Here is a 27,250-nt window from a genome sequence, read left to right on the forward strand (position 1 = left end):
GTACATACGGCTTTTTGATCTTTTTTTATTTAATTTTTTTCTTGGAGATTTGGTGACCAAAAAAAGCACAATTCTGGCATTGGTGGATTTTCTTTCTGACAGCATTCACCATGCGGAAATAATAATGTGGTACTTTAACCCTTTCCAATCCACTGTCTGACATCTGAAGACATTCTGATTGAAGGCTGTAAAGCTCCGATGTCTTAAGACGTCCAGCAGGGTATTCTTACTGTATATTACTGGCCACTCTGTTGTCGGGGGGGGGGGGGGGGGGCTCTCTAACATGTCCCATACCGCAGTACTGGCTCTAGCCAGCAGATGGCGCCATTGTATAATGGCAGAAAGAGAAAGCCCCCTAGGAAACCCTGAATCCAAAATTGGATTGCAAAGGGTTAATAAACTGGACTTTTACAGACACAGCAATACCAATTTTGAAATGTTTAAAGTTTTTCTTTATTTTTTTGATGCGATGACTGGGAAAAGAGGGGGTCTTAAACTTTTAATAATTTCTTTTTTTTCTAATAGCTGTTACACTTCATCAAGAGACATTTTGTTGCAATGTTCACTTCATGCACGGTTTAAATCTTTTTGCAGAGATGATTTCATGAATGTCTCTAAGGCCAAATGCACAGAAGTGGAAATTCTGCGGTGGGTTTTCCCGCCGAATTTCTGCCCGTACCCGCTGCCATAGGATTGGATTAGATAATGCAATCCCATGCAGACAGCCGCGATTTGACCGCGTGAAAACTTGCGCGATAAACACATCGCGGCATGTCCTATTTCTGTGAGAGCCTCGCATTTGTCCGCACAGAAACGTCACTGGTGACACGCCAGCTCTGGTCTGCCCATGTGCGGCTGTGTAACAGTCGGCGCAGAGCGAGACACCGGGAAGAGGTGAGTGCCGGGTCACTGCAGGGGCACGGCTCGCATCCCACTGCGAAAATTCTCACAATGGGATCCGACCCACCCGTCTGCAGGAGGCCTAATACTAAAAACTTGTAACAATAATTAGTAGAGATGAGCGAGCATACTCACTAAGGGCAATTACTCGAGCGAGCATTGTCCTTAGCGAGTACCTGCCCGCTCGGAAGAAAAGATTCGGGTGCCGGCGGGAGGCGGGGAGCGGCGGGGGAGAGCGGGGGGGGGGGGGGGGGGGACGGAGGGGAGATCTCTCTCTCCCCCCTGCTCACTCCCACAACTCACCGTTCACCAGCGCCGGCACCCGAATCTTTTCTCCCGAGCGGGCAGGTACTCGCTAAGGACAATGCTCGCTCGAGTAATTGCCCTTAGCGAGTATGCTCGCTCATCTCTAATAATTAGCCATTTATAAATACATAACAGATATGAGTAAATTTCATGCTGCCATTCTTTTAGGAAGTTTCCATGCCATACATTGGGATATAGTGTCCCAAAGCATAGATTTTCCAGCTTTTTCCCAGATGAAAATATTATATCTGATGTTTACTACTTTTTTAAAGTGTTCAGTAGTAATTTAATCATGATTATGTCTACATTTCTTAATACTTATATTCTAGCTATTTAATTGATTCTGAGTATTATTGAACTGTATATGTGCTTATTTATGTATTTTATTTTTTATTTTCCTCAAATTTCACTATTTTGTACTTCATACCCGAATCATGTCCCACTTCCCACCTACATGGCTTTATATGTAATCATGTAGTGCATCTCCAGCAAGTACTGAGGAAGAGGTTCATATTCCTCGAAACGTGTTTACAAGCTGGTTCTTATCAATAAGCTAAATTTTCTTTTGGTGAAAACACATATGACAGTCATCTTTGTCTAAACATTGCGCCATATTCACCCCTCCAAAAAAGTTATTTTCTTCTTTGTCTATGTTCAAAGTACTATAGCAGGTATATGCAAATGCTTGGGTGCGTCTATACCAGAGGGTTGTATACAAGTGTTCCGTGTGTTGTTTTAGCTTGGCCGGTGATTTTATTAAATTCGTACAGACTGCCTCACAGAGAGAATGCCACGCAATGAAGAGAACATGTAATGCCATGAAGATTTAAGGCCCATTTACACACAACAATTATCACTCAAAATTCATTCAAACGATGGCTTTTGAGTGATAATCGTTGCATGTAAATGCTTCCACCGTTTGCTTTTCTGCCGAAGGCTCATTTACACACACAGATGATTGCTCAAAAGATGGTTTTTAAACGATCATTTTGCATAAACTATGAATTGGTACTAATGGCAATTAGTACCAATTAGTAGCTCGTTTATGCGTGTGAGCCACCAGGAGCTATATTCAGAGAACAGTGGGTGATCTGTTCTCTGAATACATTCCCTTTGTCCTGCGACGGAGCTGCCATCAGAGACAATGTAATCAGAGCTCCACGGGCAGAACACAGCGTCAAGTTCTTGCTATCAGCTCTTCTGTCGAGCGATGGATTTTATGCTGAAGTAAAAATCATTGTTCGGTAGAAAAGTGAAAGATGGGCACATTTACACACAATGATTATTGCTCAAAAGATGGCTTTTGAGCGAATTTTGAGAGATAATCGTTGTGTGTAAATGGGCCTTTAGTTCAGCATAGAAGCCATAGTTTGGCAGGCCAGCTGATAGTAGGGACCTCACACTGTGATTCTCCGTGGGAGTGCTGATAACATTGTTTCAGCTGCTGTCCGCCTGGAGAACAGTGGAGCTGTAAGCAGATAACAGTCCACCTGCTGTTAACTGCATACAGCAAAGGGAGACTCATTTGCACACAAATTAAGCTAATAAGCTACTAATAGGCATTAGTGGCCATTAGTAGTTTATACAAAATGATCCCTTGAGGGTGCATTCCCACGAACGTATATCGGCTCGGTTTTCACGCCGAGCCGATATACGTTGTCCTCGTGTGCAGGGGGGGGGAGGATGGAAGAGCCAGGAGCAGGAACTGAGCTCCCACCCCCTCTCTGCCTCCTCTCCGCCCCTCTGCACTATTTGCATTGAAAGGAGGCGGGACAGGGCGGGGCGAGGTTCCGAGAATTAGCCCCGCCTCTCCCCATTGCAAATAGAGCTAGGAGCCCGGCTAGCCCAGTGTGTGGCTGAGAAGTTCAGAGGTTAACAGGGAGACGCCCCTAACCTCCACACCTTGGAGAGGTGGTGAGACCTCTGCAGGTCTGAGGACCGGACTGGCTGTGTGCAGCAAGCCGTATTTTCAAGTGAGTAGTCAGGGCCGGTCTATGTATAGTGAGTGCTCAGACGAGCAAGTGTTCATTTCTGTTTTGCTGTATTTTGTGCTGAAATAAACCCAGGCGAAGCCTGGACTACGAACTTTATTCCGAGTGTCACTGTCTCTGGCTGTGGATGCCCAGGTTGCTACCTAGCCTAATGCTAATCCCTCACAATAGGCATAAAGGAATGAAAATGCCTCTAATACTCCATCGAGAGCCATTTCATCCAACGGTCAAGTTTACTAAAGATTTCATCATAAGGCTACATACAGTCGGTTGGTCTTTGCGTTGTATCGTGGCAGAAACGCAACTGGATGAATATGGAAATGGTGGTTAGCAGAACGAAATGTAGTGGTACCGGAGCACTGAGATGAACGTCACAGCAGATCGGCGCATCTACCGTTATGCAGTAGCGGCTCCCCAATTCACAGCTGGCGACATTCCACAGAGCGTATGGAAAGACTTGGATGCTCCGATATTGACAATGGCAGTTTCGTTCAGATTGTAAAGACTATTGTCGTGAAACTACCTGGTGCCATGAATGTCACACTGTGATGTTAGCCAAGAATGGAGATTCTGTCTCAGTAATGATGATCGCCAAGCGATGGTCTGGAGGCGCAGTAGCAATCAGGCAGATACTTCTACCATTTTGCACCACACAACTCGTCACTGTTGAGTCACAGCTTGGGGTGCCATCGATATCACCAGCTGATTACCTCTGGTATGCATCATGGTCACCTTGATTGTACATTGTTATGATGAAGTGGCCCTTCAGCCGTCACACTACCATATCTTTAGGGCATAACTAATGCCCTTTTCCAGCAGGATATTGTGTGGCCCCAAACAGTAATCAGCAGCAAGCATGTCCAAGTGATTCCTTGGCCAGCACAGTCCCTAGATCTCTCTCCAATCAAGCATCTGTGGGAAACGATTGGACATCGAGTGAATGCTCTGCCACAGCCTTGTAGTGAAGATGGACTGTAGACTACAGTCAATACCACATGGTCAGTACCACCCCAGGACAGGATTCGAGCACTCAGTGAATCAATGGTACGTCGCGTTTACGACTGTATAGCCCAACATGGTGGCCCCACTACTTACTGATCCTGTTGTTTATTGGGGCGCAGGAGACATGTAATGCTTTCAAATTAAAATTGATTGTTCAGAACGTAATTCTATGCATTGACTTTTGTCTTACTTCGAGCATCTCTTCATGGTGTGCCGTTTTCTCTTTGAGGCAGTGTATTCTCTCTCTTTCATGTATTGTCATAGCACCTCACGAGCAATTCCGCCACTCATCCACAATGTTAATTGCGAATTGGCTACGGGACGCATGCATCCATTGACATCAAAGGAGGCCGTGCGCGCAGAATCTACGATAAAATAAATCATTCTGCGATTTTTCTTCCGCTCGTGGATTACGCAATTTGTACCCGCGAGTATAAAGGAAAATTTAAAAATACATGCCTTTCAATGCCTCATTTTAGCCCAGATCTTCCTCACGGACAGCCATCGTAGAATCCGCAATTCAAATCCGCTCGTGTGAGCCCAGCCTAAGGGTCTGGGTTTGAAACCACAAGCTCTATAGCTATCGTTTTGTTGCATCGGCACTAGTCACATCTATGCACACAGCCATAATTACACGAATAGTCCTCCTTACCTAGATTACCACCGATAAACTTCCCGACAACCAACTTGTATTTCTCGGCCTCTCCCATTATTTTGAAAGAACTGTATTTAGCAAAATAGTTTACACCATCGAAGTCCTGCAGATCAATGCGGAGCTCCCATGTCCCTGTGATGAAAGCAGAAGAATTAGTTTACAAAAAGTTCCTAAGTACTTGAGAACTTACTACATACTGGATATACATTACACCTAAAGGGATTGTCCGGTTACCGGAAAACATGCACTCTTTAGTGCCCACTATCCTAAAATAAGAAAGGAAATGTACTTACCCATGTTCTACCGCCACAATCCAGCGCTTTAGTCCTGCTGTGGTCCCGAAGTTGGTTGTGACAGATGATGCAGCATCACATTCCCAAACTTCTGGCATCATGGCATTCAGGATTTGAGCACTGATGCCAGGAGAACAAATGGTGACACTACAAGCTCTGATTGGCTGCAATCACCTGACTTCTGATGACATCATCTGTCACAACAAATGTCAGGACCACAGTGGAGAGGACGAGTAAGTACATTTACTTTTCCTATTTTAGCTATGTTGTTCAAGGAATATTTTGGAGGCCAAATTAGAGAACCTGATCTTTGGAGGTCGGAATTGGGAGTCCCAATGCACAATTATTTTTTTAAATTGAGTTGGTCATCTCCGACGAGATTATTTCAATAATTGGTCAACACTATTGAAGGCGACTTATCATAAGGGTCACAATGATGGAAATTTGGGAGCTGCAACCCCATTGATGTGCAGAATAAGTATGTAGGACTCCCAATGATGGGCCCACCCATGGTATCTCCTATTGTTATTCCCCTGCCACTGTCATAAGAAAGCCCAATGTTCGGTCATTACCCAATGAAGTTATCTTATGAATGTTTTCATTTCCTAGCCAGAACTCAGATAGACGGCTACCAAATCCATTCTTATAAGACTCCCAATCACGTAGGAAATCAACGGAACCATCATAACGTCTCTGGAAGACCTAGAAAGAAACAAATACTGAGACGTGGACCATTCGCTGTTATATTATTGCAGTTATGAAATTCCACCATGTTCAACGTAATTTTCTAGCTTGGTTCATTACACCAGTACAGTGTTTCCCAATTCCAGTCCTCAAGGTACCCCAACAAGTCATGTTATCAGGATATCCTATAGTACGAAAACCTATGGCAATGTCTGAGGCACTGACTATAATTATATCACCTGTGCATTACTGAGGAAATCCAAGAAACATGACCTGTTGGGGTGCCCTGAGGACTGGAGTTGGGAAACACTGCACCAGACTAAGCTTTCCTGGATCATGTGTAAGGGGGGAGCCCAGTTTGCTCAAACCATAAAGTTTATATTTTATTATAGATGATAATGGTTTAATGCTTGGCAATTTTAGACCATCATGCTGAGGGACTTTGGGGTGTGGCCGCTCATTCTCATTTGACACACCAGACTGCTTTCCGGGAAGGTGACAGAATTATCGGATTCCTAAAGAAGAAAGGAGCTTAAGAGTGCAGCTCTCTAAGCTAGCCGTCCCCAATGGGTTACAAGCATCCTCTGCCCTACGGTTGACAGAAATCAGAGTATCGTCTGCCTCTGAACTTGGAGTTGGAGCAGTCACTCCCAGAACTTTAACAACCCTGCTTACCATCATTGGTATATGACTCAGGTACTTAGGCATCTCAGAACACTACACAGTGCCCATAGACTTTGCCCTATTAACGCTGTTCTTAGCGGCTCATAGACTTTTACAAGTTAAAGTACAGCCTTGCCTATTGTTGTTTCACTTTGCACTTGCATCCCGTTAATCGGATTTTGAAAGAACTCTGCAGCCAAATCAGCCTAGTTTTACTTGTAAAATAAAACTATATCAAGCATTAAACCGATGTCTTCTTATGAGCACTATCCTTGACACTGCTACTGGCTGTCACTCCCTCAAAGCTACTTTAAAGAAATGGCCCATGGGCTTGCCCTGGCTCTGCTGTGGCCAGACTTAGGTGATGGGAAACCAATGACTCTCTTGCCCATGATGGTGGATAAGGGCACCATGACCCTCTCCCTGGTGCAGGTATAGAACCAGTGTCAGGAATCGAACCAGGGACCTCCTGCGCTCCCGTTGGTAGCTCTCACTACTGAGCCATCCTACATCCTAGTCCTGACCCCACCTCTGTTTCTGATTGGGCTCATTATAAAAGTTTGACCCTGCCACTGCACCAATGTGTTATAATTCTTCTCCACAACATTAATTGATGAAGCTCTACTTCTGCCTGCTCCTCCGCTATTGCTACATGCAATACGACCTCCTGATACCAACTTCTGGCTTCCTTTCTGACTACATTACTTGCATCATCCATCTGTACTGCAAACAGAGACCTCCCGTCGCTGACCCCTGGCTTCCCTACTGACTACGTTACCCACCTCATCCATATGTACTGCAAACCGAGACCTCCCATGCTGAACCCTGGCTTTCATTCTGATTACCTTACCTGCCTCATCCATCTGTACTGCAAACCGATACTTTTAGGACAGTCCTATTTTAATTTGGCTTGGGCGTTTTAATTCTTACCCTCTGTCCCTTTAGTTACTCTCTTACAATTTGTGAAAATAGAAGAAATACATACAGTCCAGCCACCCCCATCAGTGTGCATATCACAAAGGACGCGTAGCGGATCACTTCCATCAGGGTATATATTGTACCAGTCACTGAATGTTAGCCCTGTCTCCAGGAGTGATTTACAGTCCCGTGCTTCTGTAAGATACAAGAACAAGTAAAAAGAAGAAAATGTGGAAGCTATAAGACCATAATATGTTAATTTCCAGCTCTCTGACAGTTAAAAGGAGTTTGAGATTTGGTTTGATAGTACACACATGGATAACGGTGATTTCATATCTGCGTCGGGGTTTCTGGTTTCCTGCTCCATTCAAGCTTTTATCCCAGCTCCCCAGCTTTTTCTTTTCGTATTTTGCATCATGTCTGTGAAGGAACCTCCGACCGGACGTTCCAGAAGAGATATGAAATCACCCTAATTTGGTTGGTTGATTCATACATTGATCTACTGTCTCAGCTCTCTGTCCATCTCTACATTGGCTTTAACCTGGACCTTCACTAATCTGCATCTTTAAGGCACTTTAAGACGGGCCAACTTTTGGCCGAAAAATCACTCAAATGACCGATTTTTAAGGAATCGCTGACTTGTGTAAACACGGGACCCGACAGAGTACCTAACGAGAAATCAGTCACTTACTATGCAAATCTTGCGGACAGCCGGGATCTCCTTTATCTCCTGTGCACAAGGAGAAAGATAACATTTTAGTCTCTCTTCATTTGATATCGGTTACATTATACAATAGTACAAAGAAAGTGAGTATAACAGACAATCTTTGCAAATGCAAAATATCAGTCTATAACTTTACCTTTTAGTCTCTGAATCCCTGGAACACAACAGTTGAATTCTGATGAATGAATACATAATGTGACCTGTGCCTACAATAACTACATTGATAAGAGTAAGGAATGTGGATACAATGACTAAATCTAGTCTCTAAAAAATTCTGAAGGCTCACTAACAAGGACATGTGGCTTTAAAGCCCACGTACACGCAAAGATAATTTTTCAAATGACTGAAAGATTGAAAGATTTAGCAATCTATTTGCATAAAGTGTTAATGGCCATTAACACTTTATCATCTTCATTTGCATGTAAAGGGGCCTCCAGGAGCTGTTTGCAGAGCCCAGTGTGTGATTAATCACATGCCTAGCTATGCAAACAGCTGCATTGTTTTGCTTGCAGCTGACAGCAGATTACACTGTTATCTGCTAACACTCTTGTAGATAACAGCGTGCAGTCTATTGAGAGATAAATGTGTTTTTTTTATCTCCTAGTAGCTGAACGATGGATTTTAAGTATACCTTAAAATCATCAGTCAAACGCAAAGTGCACAATGCTCGCAATTACATGTAACGATTATCAGTCATTTTTGGTTGTTTGAACGAATTTTGAGCAATAGTCGTTACGTGTAAATGGGCCTTCACAAGCTTCGGACTCAACTATAGTGATCCTTGAATAACAGGTGTAACACGTCATCTTAAGGGTGCATTCACATGAACGTATATCGGCTCGGTTTTCACGCAGAGCCGATATACGCCATCTTCGTGTGCAGGGGGGGAGGATGGAAGAGCCAGAAGCAGGAACTGAGCTTCCGCCCCCTCTCTGCCTCCTCTACGCCCCTCTGCACTATTTGCAATGAGAGGAGGAGGACGGGGGCGGGGCTAAGGTCCGAGAACTAGCCCCGCCCCCATTCCGCATCTCCCCATTGCAAATAGTGCAGAGGGGTGGAGAGGAGGCAGAGAGGGGGTGGGAGCACAGTTCCTGCCCCTGGCTCTTCCATCCCCGCCCCGCCCTGCACAAGAGGAGGACGTATATCGGCTCGGCGTGAAAACCGAGCCGATATACGTTCTTCTGAATGCACCCTAATACTTTCACAAGGATTAGAGGATTATTTTGGGAAATGATTAGAGGAAAATGAAATGGATGAAAATGGAGTAATTAACCAGAGCCAGCATGGGTTTGTAACAAATAAGTCATGCCAGACTAATCTAATTTATTCTATGACAGAATCACCGACTGGGTTGATCAGGGAAATGCAGTAGATATAGTATATCTTGACTTTATTAAAACATTTGACAAAGTACCTCATACCATACTTATTGAAAAAATGACCAAATATGGGATTGATAAGGGAACTGTTAGGTGGATTTACAACTGGCTGAGTGATCGTACTCAAGGAGTGGTCATAAATGGCTTCACATCCAATGGAAGAATGTATCAAGTGGGGATCTACAAGGCTCTGTGCTGGGCCCAGTGCTGGTATACATTTTTGTAAATGATCTGGAGGAGGGAATTGATGGAAACTGATCAAATCTGCAGACGACACAAAGCTAGGAGGGATAGCTAACACTAGGGAAGAGAGAGAGAGAGGATTCAAAAAGATCTAGAAAAGCTTGCACAGTGGGCAGCGACTAACAGAATGGTATTTAACAAGGAGAAATGCAAAGTCCTACATCTAGGCAAAAAAAATGAAAAAAGCACATACAGAATGGGAGGAATTGGGCTAAGCAGCAGTACATGTGAAAAACAATGGGTATACTAATAGATCATAGACTGAACATGCGTCAACAATGTGATGCAGCAGCCAAAAAGGCAAACTCAATTCTGGGATGTATTAAGAGAAGCATAGAGTCTAGATCACGTGAGGTCATTATCCCCCTCTACTCTTCCTTAGTCAGACCTTATCTGGAATACTGTGTCCAGTTCTGGGCACCCCACTTTAAAAAAGACATAGACAAACTGGAGCAAATTCAGAGAAGAGTTACCAAGATGGTGAGCAGTCTGCAAATCATGTCCTATGAGGAACGGTTAAAGGATCTGGGAATGTTTAGCTTGCAAAAAAGAAGGCTGAGAGGAGACGTAATATCTGTCTACAAATATTTGAAGGGCTGTCACAGTGCAGAGGTATCAGCCCTATTCTCATTTGTACAAGGAAAGACTTGAACCAATGGGATGAAACTGAAAGGGAGGAGACACAGATTAGATATTAGATAGTGAGGGTGATCAATGAGTGGAACAGGTTACCACATGAGGTGGTGAGTTCTTCTTCAATTGAAGTGTTCAAACAAAGGCTTGACAAATATCTGTCTGGGATGATTTAGTGATCCTGCACTGAGCCGGGGGTTGGACCTGATGAGCCTGGAGGTCCCTTCCAACTCTACCATTTTATGATTCTATGATTGTGGTAGCTGTTATAGCGAGGTCCTTATAGGAAGTCGACATGTCTTTGAAGCACTTATCAATGCACTCTGAAGACGACCACATGACACTAACCTTTTATCCCTTGTGGCCCAGTCAGTCCTGGAAGACCTAATTAAAAAAAACATAATCATTGTACATAAACTGTAATATTAAATATCAGTGACCATATATTTCTCATAATGGATTACAAAACCATGCCTTTTTCAGAAACTTCTGTAATGGTCATGTGCTGTTCATCGCTAACGTGACCACTGAAATTAATCGCTGACTTCAGCTGTTTTGGGTGCGTGAACAGCACGTGACCACAGAGGGCAGCCATTGACTTCAGCGGGCATGTGACAACTGCAGGAGCTTCAACAGACCGAAGCGTTGAAGAGTGTTGGTTGCAAGCCTTCACACGAGTGAGGATCGTTCATTATTACTTCTGCGACAAATCGTAAGTGAGACCGTGTTTACATGAGACGACTGTTGTTTGCTTTCTCTCGTTCAAGCAAGTACTCGGTCAATAATTGTCCCATATAAAGGTACCTTAAGGGTTTGTTCACATGGAGGATTTTTGCTGCTGAATTTGCCAATGATTCCGTGTCAAAGTCTATGGCAAATCCACATGTCATTACATTCAAGGGGAATTTGCGCTAAAGTCTATAATGTTTGGAACTTTTTGGAAAGAAAAGATGTCACTTGTCGCTTCTTGGTGCAGATTCTGTCTCGTCGTCTCTTTCAATCCCCTCTGTGTTCCTGTCTATCCATTCTTCACTTCAAGTCCCTGGCATCAGTGTCTGCGGTCAGGAATTGGGTACAGTGGTAATGAACCATGTAGCGTGTGATTGCATTATTGGTTTAGATTTCTGTAAAAGCAAGCAGCCAAATTCCGCGGAAACAGTTTGTGGCTGGGAGAAGTCGCCATGGGGGTACAGATGGAGAAGAAAAGGAAAAGTGAACGACTCCAGTCAGAGGGCATGTCACATGTGAGCTACCGAATATAACGTTATTGTAATCACGAATATCAATTTCATCTGATAGTCTTCTGTAGTGAACGGGTTAATATATTTAATAGAGTTTTGTAGTGAATGGGTTAATGTCAATATTCCTGGTAGTCTAGGGCAGTAAAGACGTTAATGAAAACATCACTGGTGGTCGAGGGTAGAGAAAAAAATATTTTCTCCCTAGTTAGGGGGAAAGGGTGTCAGGAAGGTGAATGCTGATCCCTCAGCTGCTTGGACTGTGGCCATGTGGCTTCCAGGGCACCTTACATACTAACATGTATCCAATAGAGGGCACACTATCCTGTGGCACTGGGAAGCAGCACCCATTGGTGTATTTTTTCTTTTTTGGGACATAAAGGAGGAGTTTAATGTGGAAACGTAATTTTCTAGCTTGGTTCATTACACCAGTACAGTGTTTCCCAACTCCAGTCCTCAAGGTACCCCAACAAGTCATGTTATCAGGATATCCTATAGTACGAAAACCTATGGCAATGTCTGAGGCACTGACTATAATTATATCACCTGTGCATTACTGAGGAAATCCAAGAAACATGACCTGTTGGGGTGCCCTGAGGACTGGAGTTGGGGAACACTGCACCAGACTAAGCTTTCCTGGATCATGTGTAAGGGGGGAGCCCAGTTTGCTCAAACCATAAAGTTTACTTTTTTTTTATGGATGATAATGGTTTAATGCTTGGCAATTTTAGACCATCATGCTGAGGGACTTTGACTTCCTTCAGGGTATATATTGTACCAGTCACTGAATGTTAGCCCTGTCTCCAGAAGTTCCAGAAGAGATATGAAATCACCCTAATTTGGTTGGTTGATTCATACATTGATCTACTGTCTCAGCTCTCTGTCCATCTTTACATTGGCTTTAACCTGGACCTTCACTAATCTGCATCTTTAAGGCACTTTAAGACGGGCCAACTTTTGGCCGAAAAATCACTCAAATGACCGATTTTTAAGGAATCGCTGACTTGTGTAAACACGGGACCCGACAGAGTACCTAACGAGAAATCAGCCACTTACTATGCAAATCTTGCGGAGAGCCGGGATCTCCTTTATCTCCTGTGCACAAGGAGAAAGATAACATTTTAGTCTCTCTTCATTTGATATTGGTTACATTATACAATAGTACAAAGAAAGTGAGTATAACAGACAATCTTTGCAAATGCAAAATATCAGTCTATGACTTTACCTTTTAGTCTCTGAATCCCTGGAACACAACAGTTGAATTCTGATGAATGAATACATAATGTGACCTGTGCCTACAATAACTACATTGATAAGAGTAAGGAATGTGGATACAATGACTAAATCTAGTCTCTAAAAAATTCTGAAAGCTCACTAACAAGGACATGTGGCTTTAAAGCCCACGTACACGCAAAGATAATTTTTTAAATGACTGAAAGATTGAAAGATTTAGCAATCTATTTGCATAAAGTGTTAATGGCCATTAACACTTTATCATCTTCATTTGCATGTAAAGGGGCCTCCAGGAGCTGTTTGCAGAGCCCAGTGTGTGATTAATCACATGCCTAGCTATGCAAACAGCTGCATTGTTTTGCTTACAGCTGACAGCAGATTACACTGTTATCTGCTAACACTCTTGTAGATAACAGCGTGCAGTCTATTGAGAGATAAATGTGTTTTTTTTTATCTCCTAGTAGCTGAACGATGGATTTTAAGTATACTTTAAAATCATCGTTCAAACGAAAAGTGCACGATGCTCGCAATTACATGTAACGATTATCAGTCATTTTTGGTTGTTTGAACGAATTTTGAGCAATAGTCGTTACGTGTAAATGGGCCTTCACAAGCTTCGGACTCAACTATAGTGATCCTTGAATAACAGGTGTAACACATGTCATCTTAAGGATGCGTTCACATGAACGTATATCGGTTCGGTTTTCACGCCGAGCCAATATACGTCCTCTTGTGCATGGGGGGGGGGAGGATGGAAGAGCCAGGGGCAGGAACTGTGATCCCGCCCCCTCTCTGCCTCCTCTCCACCCCTCTGCACTATTTGCAATGGGGAGATGCGGAATGGGGGCGGGGCTAATTCTTGGACCTTAGCTCCGCCCCCACCCACCTCCTCTCATTGCAAATAGTGCAGAGGGGCGGAGAGGAGGCAGAGAGGGGGCGGGAGCTCAGTTCCTGCTTCTGGCTCTTCCATCCCCCCCCCCCCCCATGCACAAGAGGACGTATATTGGCTCGGCGTGAAAACCGAGCCGATATACGTTCTTCTGAATGCACCCTAATACTTTCACAAGGATTAGAGGATTATTGTGGAAAATGATTAGAGGAAAATGAAATGGATGAAAATGGAGTAATTAACCAGAGCCAGCATGGGTTTGTAACAAATAAGTCATGCCAGACTAATCTAATTTCCTTCTATGACAGAATCACCGACTGGGTTGATCAGGGAAATGCAGTAGATATAGTATATCTTGACTTTATTAAAACATTTGACAAAGTACCTCATACCATACTTATTGAAAAAAATGACCAAATATGGGATTGATAAGGGAACTGTTAGGTGGATTTACAACTGGCTGAGTGATCGTACTCAAGGAGTGGTCATAAATTGCTTCACATCCAATGGAAGAATGTATCAAGTGGGGATCCACAAGGCTCTGTCCTAGGCCCAGTGCTGGTATACATTTTTGTAAATGATCTGGAGGAGGGAATTGATGGGAAACTGATCAAATCTGCAGACGACACAAAGCTAGGAGGGATAGCTAACACTAGGGAAGAGAGAGAGGATTCGAAAAGATCTAGAAAAGCTTGCACAGTGGGCAGCGACTAACAGAATGGTATTTAACAAGAAGAAATGCAAAGTCCTACATCTAGGCAAAAAAAATGAAAAAAGCACATACAGAATGGGAGGAATTGGGCTAAGCAGCAGTACATGTGAAAAACACTTGGGTATACTAATAGATCATAGACTGAACATGCGTCAACAATGTGATGCAGCAGCCAAAAAGGCAAACTCAATTCTGGGATGTATTAAGAGAAGCATAGAGTCTAGATCACGTGAGGTCATTATCCCCCTCTACTCTTCCTTAGTCAGACCTCATCTGGAATACTGTGTCCAGTTCTGGGCACCCCACTTTAAAAAAGACATAGACAAACTGGAGCAAATTCAGAGAAGAGTTACCAAGATGGTGAGCAGTCTGCAAATCATGTCCTATGAGGAACGGTTAAAGGATCTGGGAATGTTTAGCTTGCAAAAAAGAAGGCTGAGAGGAGACGTAATATCTGTCTACAAATATTTGAAGGGCTGTCACAGTGCAGAGGGATCAGCCCTATTCTCATTTGTACAAGGAAAGACTTGAACCAATGGGATGAAACTGAAAGGGAGGAGACACAGATTAGATATTAGATAGTGAGGGTGATCAATGAGTGGAACAGGTTACCACTAGAGATGAGCGAAAGTGCTCGGCCACGCCCCTTTTTCGCCCGAATACCGCGATTTCCGAGTACTTCCGTACTCGGGCGAAAAAATTCGGGGGGCGCCGTGGCGGCACGGGGGGTAGCAGTGGGGAGTGAGGGGGAGAGGGAGAGAGAGAGGGCTCCCCCCTGTTCCCCGCTGCTACCCCCCGCACCGCCACGCCTCTCCCCGCCCCCCGGCGCCCCCCGAATCTTTTCACCCGAGTACTGAAGTACTCGAAAATGGCGGTACTCGGGTGCGTAAGTACTCGAAACGAGTACGTTCGCTCATCTCTAGTTACCACATGAGGTGGTGAGTTCTCCTTCAATTGAAGTGTTCAAACAAAGGCTTGACAAATATCTGTCTGGGATGATTTAGTGATCCTGCACTTAGCCGGGGGTTGGACCTGATGAGCCTGGAGGTCCCTTCCAACTCTACCATTTTATGATTCCATGATTGTGGTAGCTGTTATAGCGAGGTCCTTATAGGAAGTCGACATGTCTTTGAAGCACTTATCAATGCACTCTGAAGGCGACCACATGACACTAACCTTTTATCCCTTGTGGCCCAGTCAGTCCTGGAAGACCTAATTAAAAAAAACAATCATTGTACATAAACTGTAATATTAAATATCAGTGACCATATATTTCTCATAATGGATTACAAAACCATGCAATTTTCAGAAACTTCTGTAATGGTCATGTGCTGTTCATCGCTCACGTGACCACTGAAATTAATCGCTGACTTCAGCTGTTTTGGGTGTGTGAACAGCACGTGACCACAGAGGGCAGCCATTGACTTCAGCGGGCATGTGACAACTGCAGGAGCTTCAACAGACCGAAGCGTTGAAGAGTGTTGGTTGCAAGCCTTCACACGAGTGAGGATCGTTCATTATTACTTCTGCGACAAATCGTAAGTGAGACCGTGTTTACATGAGACGACTGTTGTTTGCTTTCTCTTCTTCAAGCAAGTACTCGGTCAATAATTGTCCCATATAAAGGTACCTTAAGGGTTTGTTCACATGGAGGATTTTTGCTGCTGAATTTGCCAATGATTCCGTGTCAAAGTCTATGGCAAATCCACATGTCATTACATTCAAGGGGAATCTGCGCTAAAGTCTATAATGTTTGGAACTTTTCGGAAAGAAAAGATGTCACTTGTCGCTTCTTGGTGCAGATTCTGTCTCGTCGTTTCTTTCAATCCCCTCTGTGTTCCTGTCTATCCATTCTTCACTTCAAGTCCCTGGCATCAGTGTCTGCGGTCAGGAATTGGGTACAGTGGTAATGAACCATGTAGCGTGTGATTACATTATTGGTTTAGATTTCTGTAAAAGCAAGCAGCCAAATTCCGCGGAAACAGTTTGTGGCTGGGAGAAGTCGCCATGGTGGTACAGATGGAGAAGAAAAGGAAAAATGAATGACTCCAGTCAGAGGGCATGTCACATGTGAGCTACCGAATATAACGTTATTGTAATCACTAATATCAATTTCATCTGATAGTCTTCTGTAGTGAACGGGTTAATATATTTAATAGTTTTTTAGTGAATGGGTTAATGTCAATATTCCTGGTAGTCTAGGGCAGTAAAGACGTTAATGAAAACATCACTGGTGGTCGAGGGTAGAGAAAAAAATATTTTCTCCCTAGTTAGGGGGAAGGGGTGTCAGGAAGGTGAATGCTGATCCCTCAGCTGCTTGGACAGTGGCCATGTGGCTTCCAGGGCACCTTACATACTAACATGTATCCGATAGAGGGTACACTATCCTGTGGCACTGGGAAGCAGCACCCATTGGTGTATTTTTTCTTTTTTGGGACATAAAGGAGGAGTTTAATGTGGAAAATATAGGTCATAGTAATAACAGTCACTAGCTGCCACATGTAGAAACCATACAGTAACAGTGAATGCCGAGAACACAGGGACTTTCCAATGTGCAGATAAGGTGTACATCCAAACTATAAAAAATAAACAGGTTACTTTTCTTCTTGACTGGTTTACTTATTTACTTAATTTACCATTCTGTCCTATAGGTCCTGGAAATCCTGGAAATCCTGGTATTCCTGGTGGCCCTGGTGGCCCTGGAGGTCCTGGTGGCCCAGGGCATCCCCGTAGAATAGCCAACTTGTCTGATTCCCCAAAACCAACAAGTTGCACATCTGTTAGGAGATAAAACATAAGGGTTGTCAAATTTTCCAATATTGAAAGCACGGCTGGCCTTTTCTATGTGCGGTCCCTGTTGTTGCACATGGCACTGGCCACTATATTGTAGAGGAAATACCAAGCAGATGTAGGATAGGGGCATTTGTTCCCCTTAGGTTCTCTCAGCCAAATTATCTTTTTCCTCTGTACAGCAACATCTTGTGGAGCTACATGAATCATTCTCCTCTTGGCTCTGTCATGTCCCCTCTCATGTTCCAAGGTGCCACTGTCAGCCCATTGGAGCCCCCACGACACAATCCCATAGTTCTACTACTGCTTTGATGTTATGAGCTTGGTTCTGGTGCTGTATTTATGTTATGAGTGTGAAGGAAACTATATTTTATATTAATGTGTTTTTTTTTGTATTTCAGTAAAAACTCACTTATAAGACATACTGAGAAGATCTACAGAAATCTCCCCCACATACACACTGGGCTCATATTATGCTTATGTAGTGAAAACAGGAATAAGTAGTTATCTAAGAATAATTTGGCACACTGAAATGTGCCTGTCTATTGACATTCCTTAGCCATAAACAGATGCCAGATAACATGGGAGCCTTGAGCTGAAATATTAGCTGAGAACAAACCGCTTGTGCATGGGTTAACGTTAATTGGTTAAATACTAATAGATTGATATGAAGACTAGTTGCAATTGGTTGTTTGTTATCACAAATCTTGCTATTCTTGTGATTGGCATTCTGTAGGGTGTTGTTTCTCCTCAAAATAATATATAAACAGTTGAACGATAAACTTGGATAGAATCATATTGGTGAACACATGTCATGTGTTACGTGTATTGATTTTTCGAGTTCGTACCAACTACACCTAATTTGGCACTCACTGTCAGGGCTCGAACCTATAACCAGTCGGAAGCTCTCTCCACTAGGCCATCGACAGTTCCTTTACTGAAACCTAGCCTTGTTCTGTATTTCTCCTAATCTAGTTCCTGCCTCTCTGTCCTGGCCCCACCCTGCCACTAATTGAGACTCTATAAAAGCTGGGCCTTGCCACTCCTACCTTGTGTGATTATTCTGCTTCATAGCATCATATAGTCAAGCTCCACGTTACCTGTTCCTTTGCTATTTCTTCAAAGACTACCCGATAACGACTCCTGGCTTCCACCTGACTACGCTTTCCGCCTCATCCATTGTACTGCAACTGTGCCTACCTGCTGATGACCTCCAGCTTCCTCCTGACTACTCCCCAGTTCCGCTCGGCTACTATACCCGTGGCTCCTATTCAAAGCCAGTAAGACACTACACCCACATTATATCTTATAGCGCAATTGCTATTTATGTTCTGAGTTTGGTTCTTGTCAGGCAGGCAGATGTGATCTCCTCTTGCCTCACTACTGTTGGGCTTTGGGTTTTGGTCTATCTGCTAAGGCAGCACCCAATTACACTGGTCAACAGTGAAAAGCTTTCCGACTTGAAAATAGGTATTTCATCGTGGAAGAAATTAAAATGACATTGAAAACTTTGAATTAGCTTTTGACTGTGAGATGTAGTCCATTTAAGTTAAATATTAAGGATGAGCGAGCATACTCGGTAAAGCACTACTCGTCCGAGTAATGTGCTTTATCCGAGTATCTCTCTGCTTGTCCTGAAAGATTCGGGTGCCGCCGCGGAGTGGGAAGCTGCAGGGGAGAGCGGGGAGGAACGGAGGGGAGATCTTTCTCTCCCTCTCTCCTGGTCGCTCTCCCCTGCTCCCCGCTGCGACTCACCTGTCAGCCGCAGCGGCACCCGAATCTTCAGGGACGAGCAAACAGATACTCGGATAAAGCACATTACTCGGACGAGTAGTGCTTTACCGAGTATACTCGCTCATCCCTATTAAATATATGTACCTTTATTCAGATCCACAAGGTTAGATGCGTGAAATCATTAAATAAACAGAAGTATATATAGTAAAATAGTTCAATAACTAAAATGTAAATCAGATACCGTAATGCTTAAATCTTAGAATTGATATGTATATATTACAATAAAAAAATGCAGATCTGTGGAGACTCGAAGGTCATTGCAATACTGTTGGGCATGCAGTTGGGATACACTAAAGTACTGCTGTTTCCTGTGTCAGTGGGACAATCGGGATAGGTCTTCTCACTACAAGATAAAAGTCTGTCTCCCAAGGGAAAATCTCTGCCCCGGAGAGACAAATGTCCAGCATGATAGAAAGAAACTAAATTCTTTTGCCCCCTCTACACATAAAACTTGGACTCAAGAACTTTGTGAAGGGGATGAACCAGGGTGGAGAAGCTTTTCAGTACCTTAGTGTTAGGTTGTGTATCTGGGACCTGTTGTTATACAGGCTTCCTGGTGCACACCTTCACAGGTGAGGGGTTAATTGAGCTGGCTGGGTGTGGTTGCTCTGGTCAGCCAATCCCCTGGGTCTGAGTGTATATATATACTCCAGCCCCTCTGCAAGAGGAAGCTGGATCTCCTCAGTCTTTTCTGCCTGTGTATGTGTCATCTCTCCCTGTAGCTTGCTGTGTATGTAGTGTCTAGACATCTTGCTTTGCAGCTTGCGGTGTGTTTTGCATCCTGTGCTGCCTGATTATATGTCCTGCTAGAGAAGGGACCGCAAGACACAAGGACCCTTGATCGCTAGGCTTGCAGCTTAAGTTCATTGGACAATGCACAAACTAATCGGTCGTTTTCATCATCTGCTTTAGCGTGCCAGGTTGAGTGGCAAGTGTATTTGCCATCTGTCAGTTTCCTGTTTGTGCATTTGGATTGTCCGTACTTGTCCTGGTTCCGTGTACCACTTATTCTGGGTGAGCCAGGGCTGAGGTTCGAGCATGGGGCCGCCTTTATCGGAGTGATCGCTCCGCTGTTAGGTAGGGCCTCCCCATCTTCCCTTCAGCACAGGTTCAGTTTCCCCTTCCATATTTTGAGTGCCAGCTCTGTCTATTACCTCACAGTCTGTCCATCTGTCAGTTTTCTGTTGGTACCCAATTGGTACTCATTGGGTCACGTTTATGTGGGCCCTGTGCTTGTTTGCCCACATGAATGTAACACTCAGAAGCCAATTTCCATAGCTCAGTAATGCTAAAGTTAAAAAAGGCATTTTTATTGGCCCGCAGATTTTCTGTACAAGGCAGTCTACTTATATGCTGCTATCAGTGCATTATATGTTTTTTTTCTCTTATGACAGGGGGCACCAGAAACAAATCATCTAACCATCTAACCTAAGGCTGGTACTGACTGAATTGAAGTCCATTTCCAATACTCAATATTAAGATATCCTAAGTTAGTAGAAGGAAGCCCTCTGACCCTCCTACATTAAAGACCTTCATATACTACCCAGGGAAGATGGCGGTTACAAAGAAGAGCTTATTTACTATTGAAAATTCAACAGTTTTCTTGCGCAAATTGGGCAAGAAAACTGTCAAACGTGCTTTGCCTGACATTTACTGTGTTCTAAACACTTTTGGACTCTTTTTTAGTTGTGTCCCACAATGGGGCGTCCTTTTATAGAAAAGGGGGCATGACTTAAATGTGACACTATGCGCTAAAATTCACCCAAAATGATGCACTTTTTGTCAAAAACTAAGCCAACTAAAAGGTGTTAGAAAGTTAGACTGGATCATCCTGAAATTCAACAGATTTAACATGCAGCAGAGTTAAATCTTGCGGATTTCAAGATTGTCTAGTCTAGATCTTGACAATGGGGAGGGACTGAATCAAGTTGCAACTGTTTTTTTTTTAAACAGTGAATGTAAGAATAGACAAATCTGTTTATCCGCTTGCAGTGACGTTACTGGCTGCTGTTATGTTGGATGTAAGCTCTTCTGTCTAGAACACTGCATGACAGTTTAACCCCTTGAGTGGCGGGTTTCTTACCCCCCTGTCAGACCCACCAGGGCAGGTTTTTAAATGGGCCAATCATTTAATTTCAACTAATTTTGCAGTCGCGTTCCAAGAGCCATAACATTTTTATTTTTCCATTGACACGGCCATATGAGGGCTTTATTTTTGGAGGACAAGTTGTACTTTTTGATAGCATAATTTTTGGGTATATATAATGTATTGCATAACTTTTGTAAAAACAATGTGTAGGGAGATTGGGGGAAAAAAACAAAATTCTGCTATTTGTTTTTTGGATTTCATTTTTACGGCGCTTAGTGTGCAGAATAAATAGTGTGATAACATTATTCTCTGAGTCAGCACGATTCCGGCGATACCAAGTTTATACAGGTTTTTAAGTTTTGCTATTTTTGTACATTTAAAACATTTTTTTTTCTTAAAGGTTTGCTTTTGTGTCGCCACATTCCAAAAGCCGTATTAATTTTATTTTTCCATTGCCAGAGCTCTAGAAGGCCGTGTTTTTTGTGGGATGAACTCCAGTCTTCATTTATCTAATTTTTTGGAACATGTACAATTTTGAATGACAGCTGAGAGCTGCCCCTGATTGGTCCCTGCGCTGAGCCAATCAGAGGCAGCACTCACTCACCCATTCAGGAATTCATGAATGGGTGAGTGAGAGCTGCCTCTGATTGGTGAGGGCTGTGACCAATCAGAGTCAGCTCATTCAGCAGGCGGGGATTTTAAATCCCCGGCTGCTGAATACTACTCATAGCAGTTCAGGAGAACTGCCGGCCGGCCGCGGCTGAACTCCATCTGCCGGGACAAGATGAGTATATTTTTTTTTTACTTTTTACACATTTCTGGATGAATTTCAGGGAAGGGCTTATATTTTTAAGCCCTTCCCGAAAATTCATCGTGAGATCGCCCGCAGCCCATTGCTTTCAATGGAGCCGGCTGTATTGTTTCTAATGCAACGCGGCTAGGAGCATTTTTTTCGGGCGATTTTTCGACCCCGGTCACGCGATTTGCGGATGCACATCTGTCATGCGATCCGCAAATCGCGGTAAAAAACGCCTGTGTGACCGAGGCCTCAAAGTAATTCTACAGGCCAGTACGATAATGTCAATACCAAAATGTAATAGTTGTTTTCTTTTTCACGACTTTTTCACACTTTAAAAAAAAGTAATAAAAGTTTAAATCACCCTCCTTTTGCCATATCTATAATAAAAAAATATCTAAATCATAAAAGAAAATACATGTTTGGTATTACCGCGTCCGTAAATGTCCGATCTATCAAAGTAGTGCATTATTTTTCCCGCACGGTGAACGTAGTCCGAAAAAAAATAAAGAACGCCACAAATGCACTTTTTCAGTCACCCTGTCTACCAGAAAAAATGCAATCAAAAGCGATCAAAAAGTGGTATGTATTCTAAATTAGTACTAACGTAAACTACAGGACATCCTGCAAAAAATGAGCCCTCACTTAACTACATCGACGGAAAAATAAAAAAGTTATTGCGCAGAAGATGCAGCAGAAAATAATTTTAAAAAATGAAATGTCTTTGTAAAAAAATACAAGTACTACAGCAAAAAAAAAACTATACAAGTTTGGTATCGCAGTAATCGTTCTGACCCATAGAATAAAGTTATCATGTCGCTTTTATTGCAGTTTGTGCGCTGTAGAAACAAAACGCACTGAAATATGGCGGAATGTAATTTTTTTTTCATTTTACTCCACTTAGAATTTTGTAGAAGTTTTTCAGTACATTATATGGTACTTTAAGTAGCACCATTGAAAAATATAACTTGTCCCGCAAAAAACAAGCCCTCATACAGCGACATCGATGGATAAATAAAGGAGTTATGATTTTTTAAACAGGGGGAGGAAAAAAAGAAATGTGGAAAAAAGAAAAAAGGGCCGTGTCCATAAGGGGTTAAATAATGTACTAACTTCCTTCTCTGGGTCATTACGATGCAGGGATACCACATGTGTAATTGTATTTTTTATTTTTTACAAAGTAGAGGGAGACAAGTGTTTTTTATTTTTTTAATAATTTTTTAACTTTTTTTTTGTCCTTTTAGGGGACTTCCACAGAGACCCATCAGGACCCCCTGTTCACATTCCGGGGGTCCAATGTTGACAGCCCTTTACATGCTGCAGTCACATACACTGCAGCATGTAAAGGGTTAACACAACAGAGATCAGAGGTTTTCTCTGATCTCTGCTATAAGAGCTGGTGCCTGGCTGTCCTCCGACAGAGGGAACCCCCTCCCTCTGTCAGCCCTTTACATGCTGCAGTTGCATAGACTGCGGCATGTAAAGGGTTAACACAGCAGAGATCGGAGGTTTTCTCTGATCTCTGCTGTAAGAGCTGGTGCCTGGCTGTCCTCTAACAGCCAAGCACCAGCTCTCCCTGCCACAGAGATCATCGGCTTGCTTCTGACAAGCCGATGGTCTCTATGGCAAACTGTATACAAACCAGTGCAGGAGTTTAAAATTAAAAGCGGGAGATTGCCAGCAGATCGGCAATATTTCTCAGCTTCTTATTTCAAAATCCACATGTGTAATTTTATTTTTTATTTTTTACAAAGTAAAGGGAGACAAGTGTTTTTAATTTTTTTAAATAATTTTTTAACTTTTAAAAAAAAATTTTTTTTTTTTGTCCTTTTAGGGGACTTCTACAGAGACCCATCAGCAGAGATCAGAGGTTTTCTCTGATCTCTGCTATAAGAGCTGGTGCCTGGCTGGCCTCTGACAGAGGGAGCCCCCTCCGTCTGTCAGCCCTTTACATGCTGCAGTCACATAGACCGTGGCATGTAAAGGGTTAACACAGCAGAGATCGGAGGTTTTCTCTGATCTCTGCTGTAAGAGCTGGTGCCTGGCTGTCCTCTGACAACCAAGCACCAGCTCTCCCTGCCACAGAGACCATCTGCTTGCTTCTGACAAGCCGATGGTCTCTATGGCAACCTGTAAACAGACTAGTGCAGGGGTTTGAAATTAAAAACGGGAGATTGCGGGCAGATCGGCAGTATCTCCCTGCTTCTTATTTCAAATTGCCTGACTGCTCTGTGTGGGTCTGTGCAGGCAGAGCACAATGCCACAGCGTGTGGCATTGTGCTCTGTAGCTCCCATAGTGATACATAGCCCGGAAATCTTCCGGGCTATATCACTATGGGCAGTGGAGCTCGTCCTGGAAAACTTCCGGGCGTGCCACTCAAGGGGTTAATGGAACAGTTTCAGTCCACATAAATACAGGGAGCCACATATGCATAAAACTTATGTCATTAAGAAGTAGGCACGTGAATGGCGCTTACCTGGGCAGGAGTCTTCTGCCCGGCTGCAGATAAAGACTGTACCAAGTAGGAGGCACAGTAGGTTTTGTGGTGAGAGGATCATGGCTCCTTCTTTGAGTTCGTCTGATTTTAGCTTGTGGCATGGCAGATTTTATAGGACTGACCAGTGCTCTCTGACCCCTTCTACTGGAAAACACTAAGCTTTTCGTTAGGTGGAAACTGATGACAAAAGACCAACAACCTGTGTTGATCTTTAGAGACATAACAAGGTCAGATAAACTGACTCCTCTGTTAGCATACATACCATAGGCTATCAGCTTGGTGGTGAAACCTCAACAATTCCCAGCAGAGGCGTAGCTGAAGGATCATCGGCCGGGGTGCAAAAGCTTATCTTGGGGCCAACCAACTTCTCTTAACCCCTTAACACAGAAGCGTAACTTGAAGCTCCTGGGCCCCAATGCAAAACCTGTAACAGGGCCCCCAACTATAATGCTTTATTCATAGTAGTGGGCTCCCTATATACAGAAGAGAGGCCTTATTGGCCCCCTAAGGCTCTACGGCCCAGGTGCAACCGCATCCCCTGCACCCCCTATAGTTGCGCCAATGATTCCCAGTATTTCGCCCCAACACTTGAAGAAAAAGATATACAATTATGAGTCAGTAAGCATTCCAACATCCTGAAACCTTAAATAAGTACAACTCCTGGCTTCCACCGATGCATTATACTCATAAATGCCTGCACCCAAAAAGTGCCAGCTTCACTGTCTTCAGAATTATTAGCCACACTCCCCCCATAATTGTTACTTACATTGTCCTCATATGTACTAACTATATTGCCCTCTTAATAGTGTAATGGGAGTTTGATACTGTTATTTTGACTGTTCATGGCCCCCGAAGATGGACAAAATGAAATCAGCTGCCACTAAAACTAAGGACCCGGAGCCGGAGCTATTGCTTAGACAATGGATGGATGACTGACCAATTCCAGAAACGTGAAATTATAGACCCTGCTGCGCAAGAATGGTCAAAAGATGGGGATGGTAACCCCACCCTACATAGCTGGAATGCCGCAGTATTCGCTGCCAAGCAGCAGGGTGGTCAGATCACCAGAATATATAGAGCCTCGTGTCTCCTTTGGAAAGCCAAGGCAGCCCAAGCATTGATAATCCAGTGTAAATGTTGTTTTATACTTAATGTTAATGTTCGTTGTTCAAGTACTTGGGCACCTTGCCTGAGGATGGGAAAGGCAAAAGGAGGGGGTAAGTGTAAGAGGGGTATGGTTGTTGCTGACTGTTTTATTGTTCATTTGATGTTCTGCTGGGTCAGATATTTGTCCTTTTTTGTGACTTTAAAAAGGAGAGGAAACAAGAGCATGAAGAAAACACAGGAAATAGCTAGTATGTGCAGCTATGTTGTAGTGTAGGGAGCTTAGGATACTCCTTTGTGTCTGTGCAGCTATGTTGTAGTGTAGGGAACTGAGGATACTCCTTTGTGTCTGTACAGCTATGCTGCAGTATAGGGAGCTGAGAATACTCCTTTTTGTCTGTACAGCTATGCTGAAGTGTGTCGAGCTGAGGATACTTCTTTGTGTCTGTGCAGCTATGTTGTAGTGTAGGAAGCTGAGGATACTCCCTTGTGTCTGTACAGCTATGCTGCAGTGTGTCCAACTAATGATACTCTTTTGTGTCTGTGCAGCTATGCTGCAGTGTAGGGAGCTTACAATACTCCTTTTTGTCTGTACAGCTATGCTGAAGTGTGTCGAGCCTAGGATACTCCTTTATGTCTGTGCAGCTATGTTGTAGTGCAGGGAGCTCAGGATACTCCTTTGTGTCTGTGCAGCTATGCTGCAGTGTGTCGATCTGACGATACTCCTTTGTGTCTGTGCAGCTATGTTGTAGTGTAGGTGTCAGGACTGGTTAGGAACCAGGGGGCACGGAAGTCTCTACATCAGCCATCTCCTCTGTCCCTGCTTATTTGCCCCCCTGGGCTAAACCCCAGGGTGACAACTGGGTCCCTACTCTGCACTAAGGGGAACCCCGTGACAGAAGGGACAGAGAAGACCAACTAACAACAAAAACAACTGACAAACACAAAACCTCAGAGTTAGGGAATAGCCGAGTCAAAGAACTGGGGACAGACAGATGTAGTGGGTGTTAGCTGGACAGGACCAAATCAAACACTGGCACTGGGCTCCAATGTCAGCCGAGCTAAATACAGAAGTCCCCACCTACGGCGGGGCAGAGCGTGATGAGGCGCCAGTCGGTGATGCTACAAATCTGGCTTCTCTCCAACCACGCCTCCTAACAGGGGAACCCCAAGCCCGGCCAGTGCAGACTCGCCCGCGGCAGGACCCGCACTGCACAACAGCCCGAGCACCCACTAGCACATGGGAACCCCTAGCAGCGACTCCCGCACGACCACCAACAGCATTAGGACAGCCAGCATGCCCACGCCGAGGACCAACGTCCCCAGCGGTGAGCCTCCTCCTAATAGTAGGGAGCTCAGGATACTCCTTTGTGTCTGTGCAGCTATGCTGCACTGTAGGGAGCTGAGGATAGTCCTTTGTGTCTGTGTGTAGCTGGGGATTGTCCCCTGAGTCTGTGCAACCATGCTGTGGAGTGAAAATCAGGGGATACTCCCTGGTGTGAGAAAAATCACAGTCTGCAGGATTAGCCCTATGGGTATGAGTTCCTTGACAGCAAAGACTTTTTTTTAGAATAAAAGCTGAGTAGAATACAGGCATTGGAGAGACTTCTGCCTTCTTGTTCCCCTCCCTTTTGCCCAACAATGTTGATGTTATACAGAGCTACCAGAGACTACATTACTTGTGGCATTTTTGAGAAACTCGTGATTGTTCTCAGC

At 43.8% G+C, this 27,250-nt stretch overlaps 1 protein-coding gene across 5 annotated transcripts in view; it reads right to left on the minus strand.

Annotated features, from left to right (window-relative positions):
• LOC136580148 (ficolin-1-A-like) overlaps window positions 1-27,250 on the minus strand; it is a 53,892-nt gene that overhangs the window by 3,756 nt on the left and 22,886 nt on the right. For 3 of the 5 annotated variants that reach the window (XM_066580475.1, XM_066580473.1, XM_066580477.1), the window contains 8 exons: window positions 17,100-17,240; window positions 15,640-15,675; window positions 12,686-12,724; window positions 10,740-10,775; window positions 8,104-8,142; window positions 7,480-7,607; window positions 5,720-5,849; window positions 4,852-4,986 (listed from right to left, as the gene is read on the minus strand). In XM_066580475.1, coding sequence (XP_066436572.1) covers window positions 4,852-4,986; window positions 5,720-5,849; window positions 7,480-7,607; window positions 8,104-8,142; window positions 10,740-10,775; window positions 12,686-12,724; window positions 15,640-15,675; window positions 17,100-17,240 — 684 coding nt within the window. Of the gene's footprint in view, window positions 1-4,851; window positions 4,987-5,719; window positions 5,850-7,479; window positions 7,608-8,103; window positions 8,143-10,739; window positions 10,776-12,685; window positions 12,725-15,639; window positions 15,676-17,099; window positions 17,241-24,409; window positions 24,524-27,250 lie in introns of those variants that run through there. The other 2 variants (XM_066580476.1, XM_066580474.1) reach the window with 2 other exon arrangements.

The sequence above is a fragment of the Eleutherodactylus coqui genome, chromosome 10, assembly GCF_035609145.1.
Source record: "Eleutherodactylus coqui strain aEleCoq1 chromosome 10, aEleCoq1.hap1, whole genome shotgun sequence".
Lineage (NCBI taxonomy): Eukaryota > Metazoa > Chordata > Amphibia > Anura > Eleutherodactylidae > Eleutherodactylus > Eleutherodactylus coqui.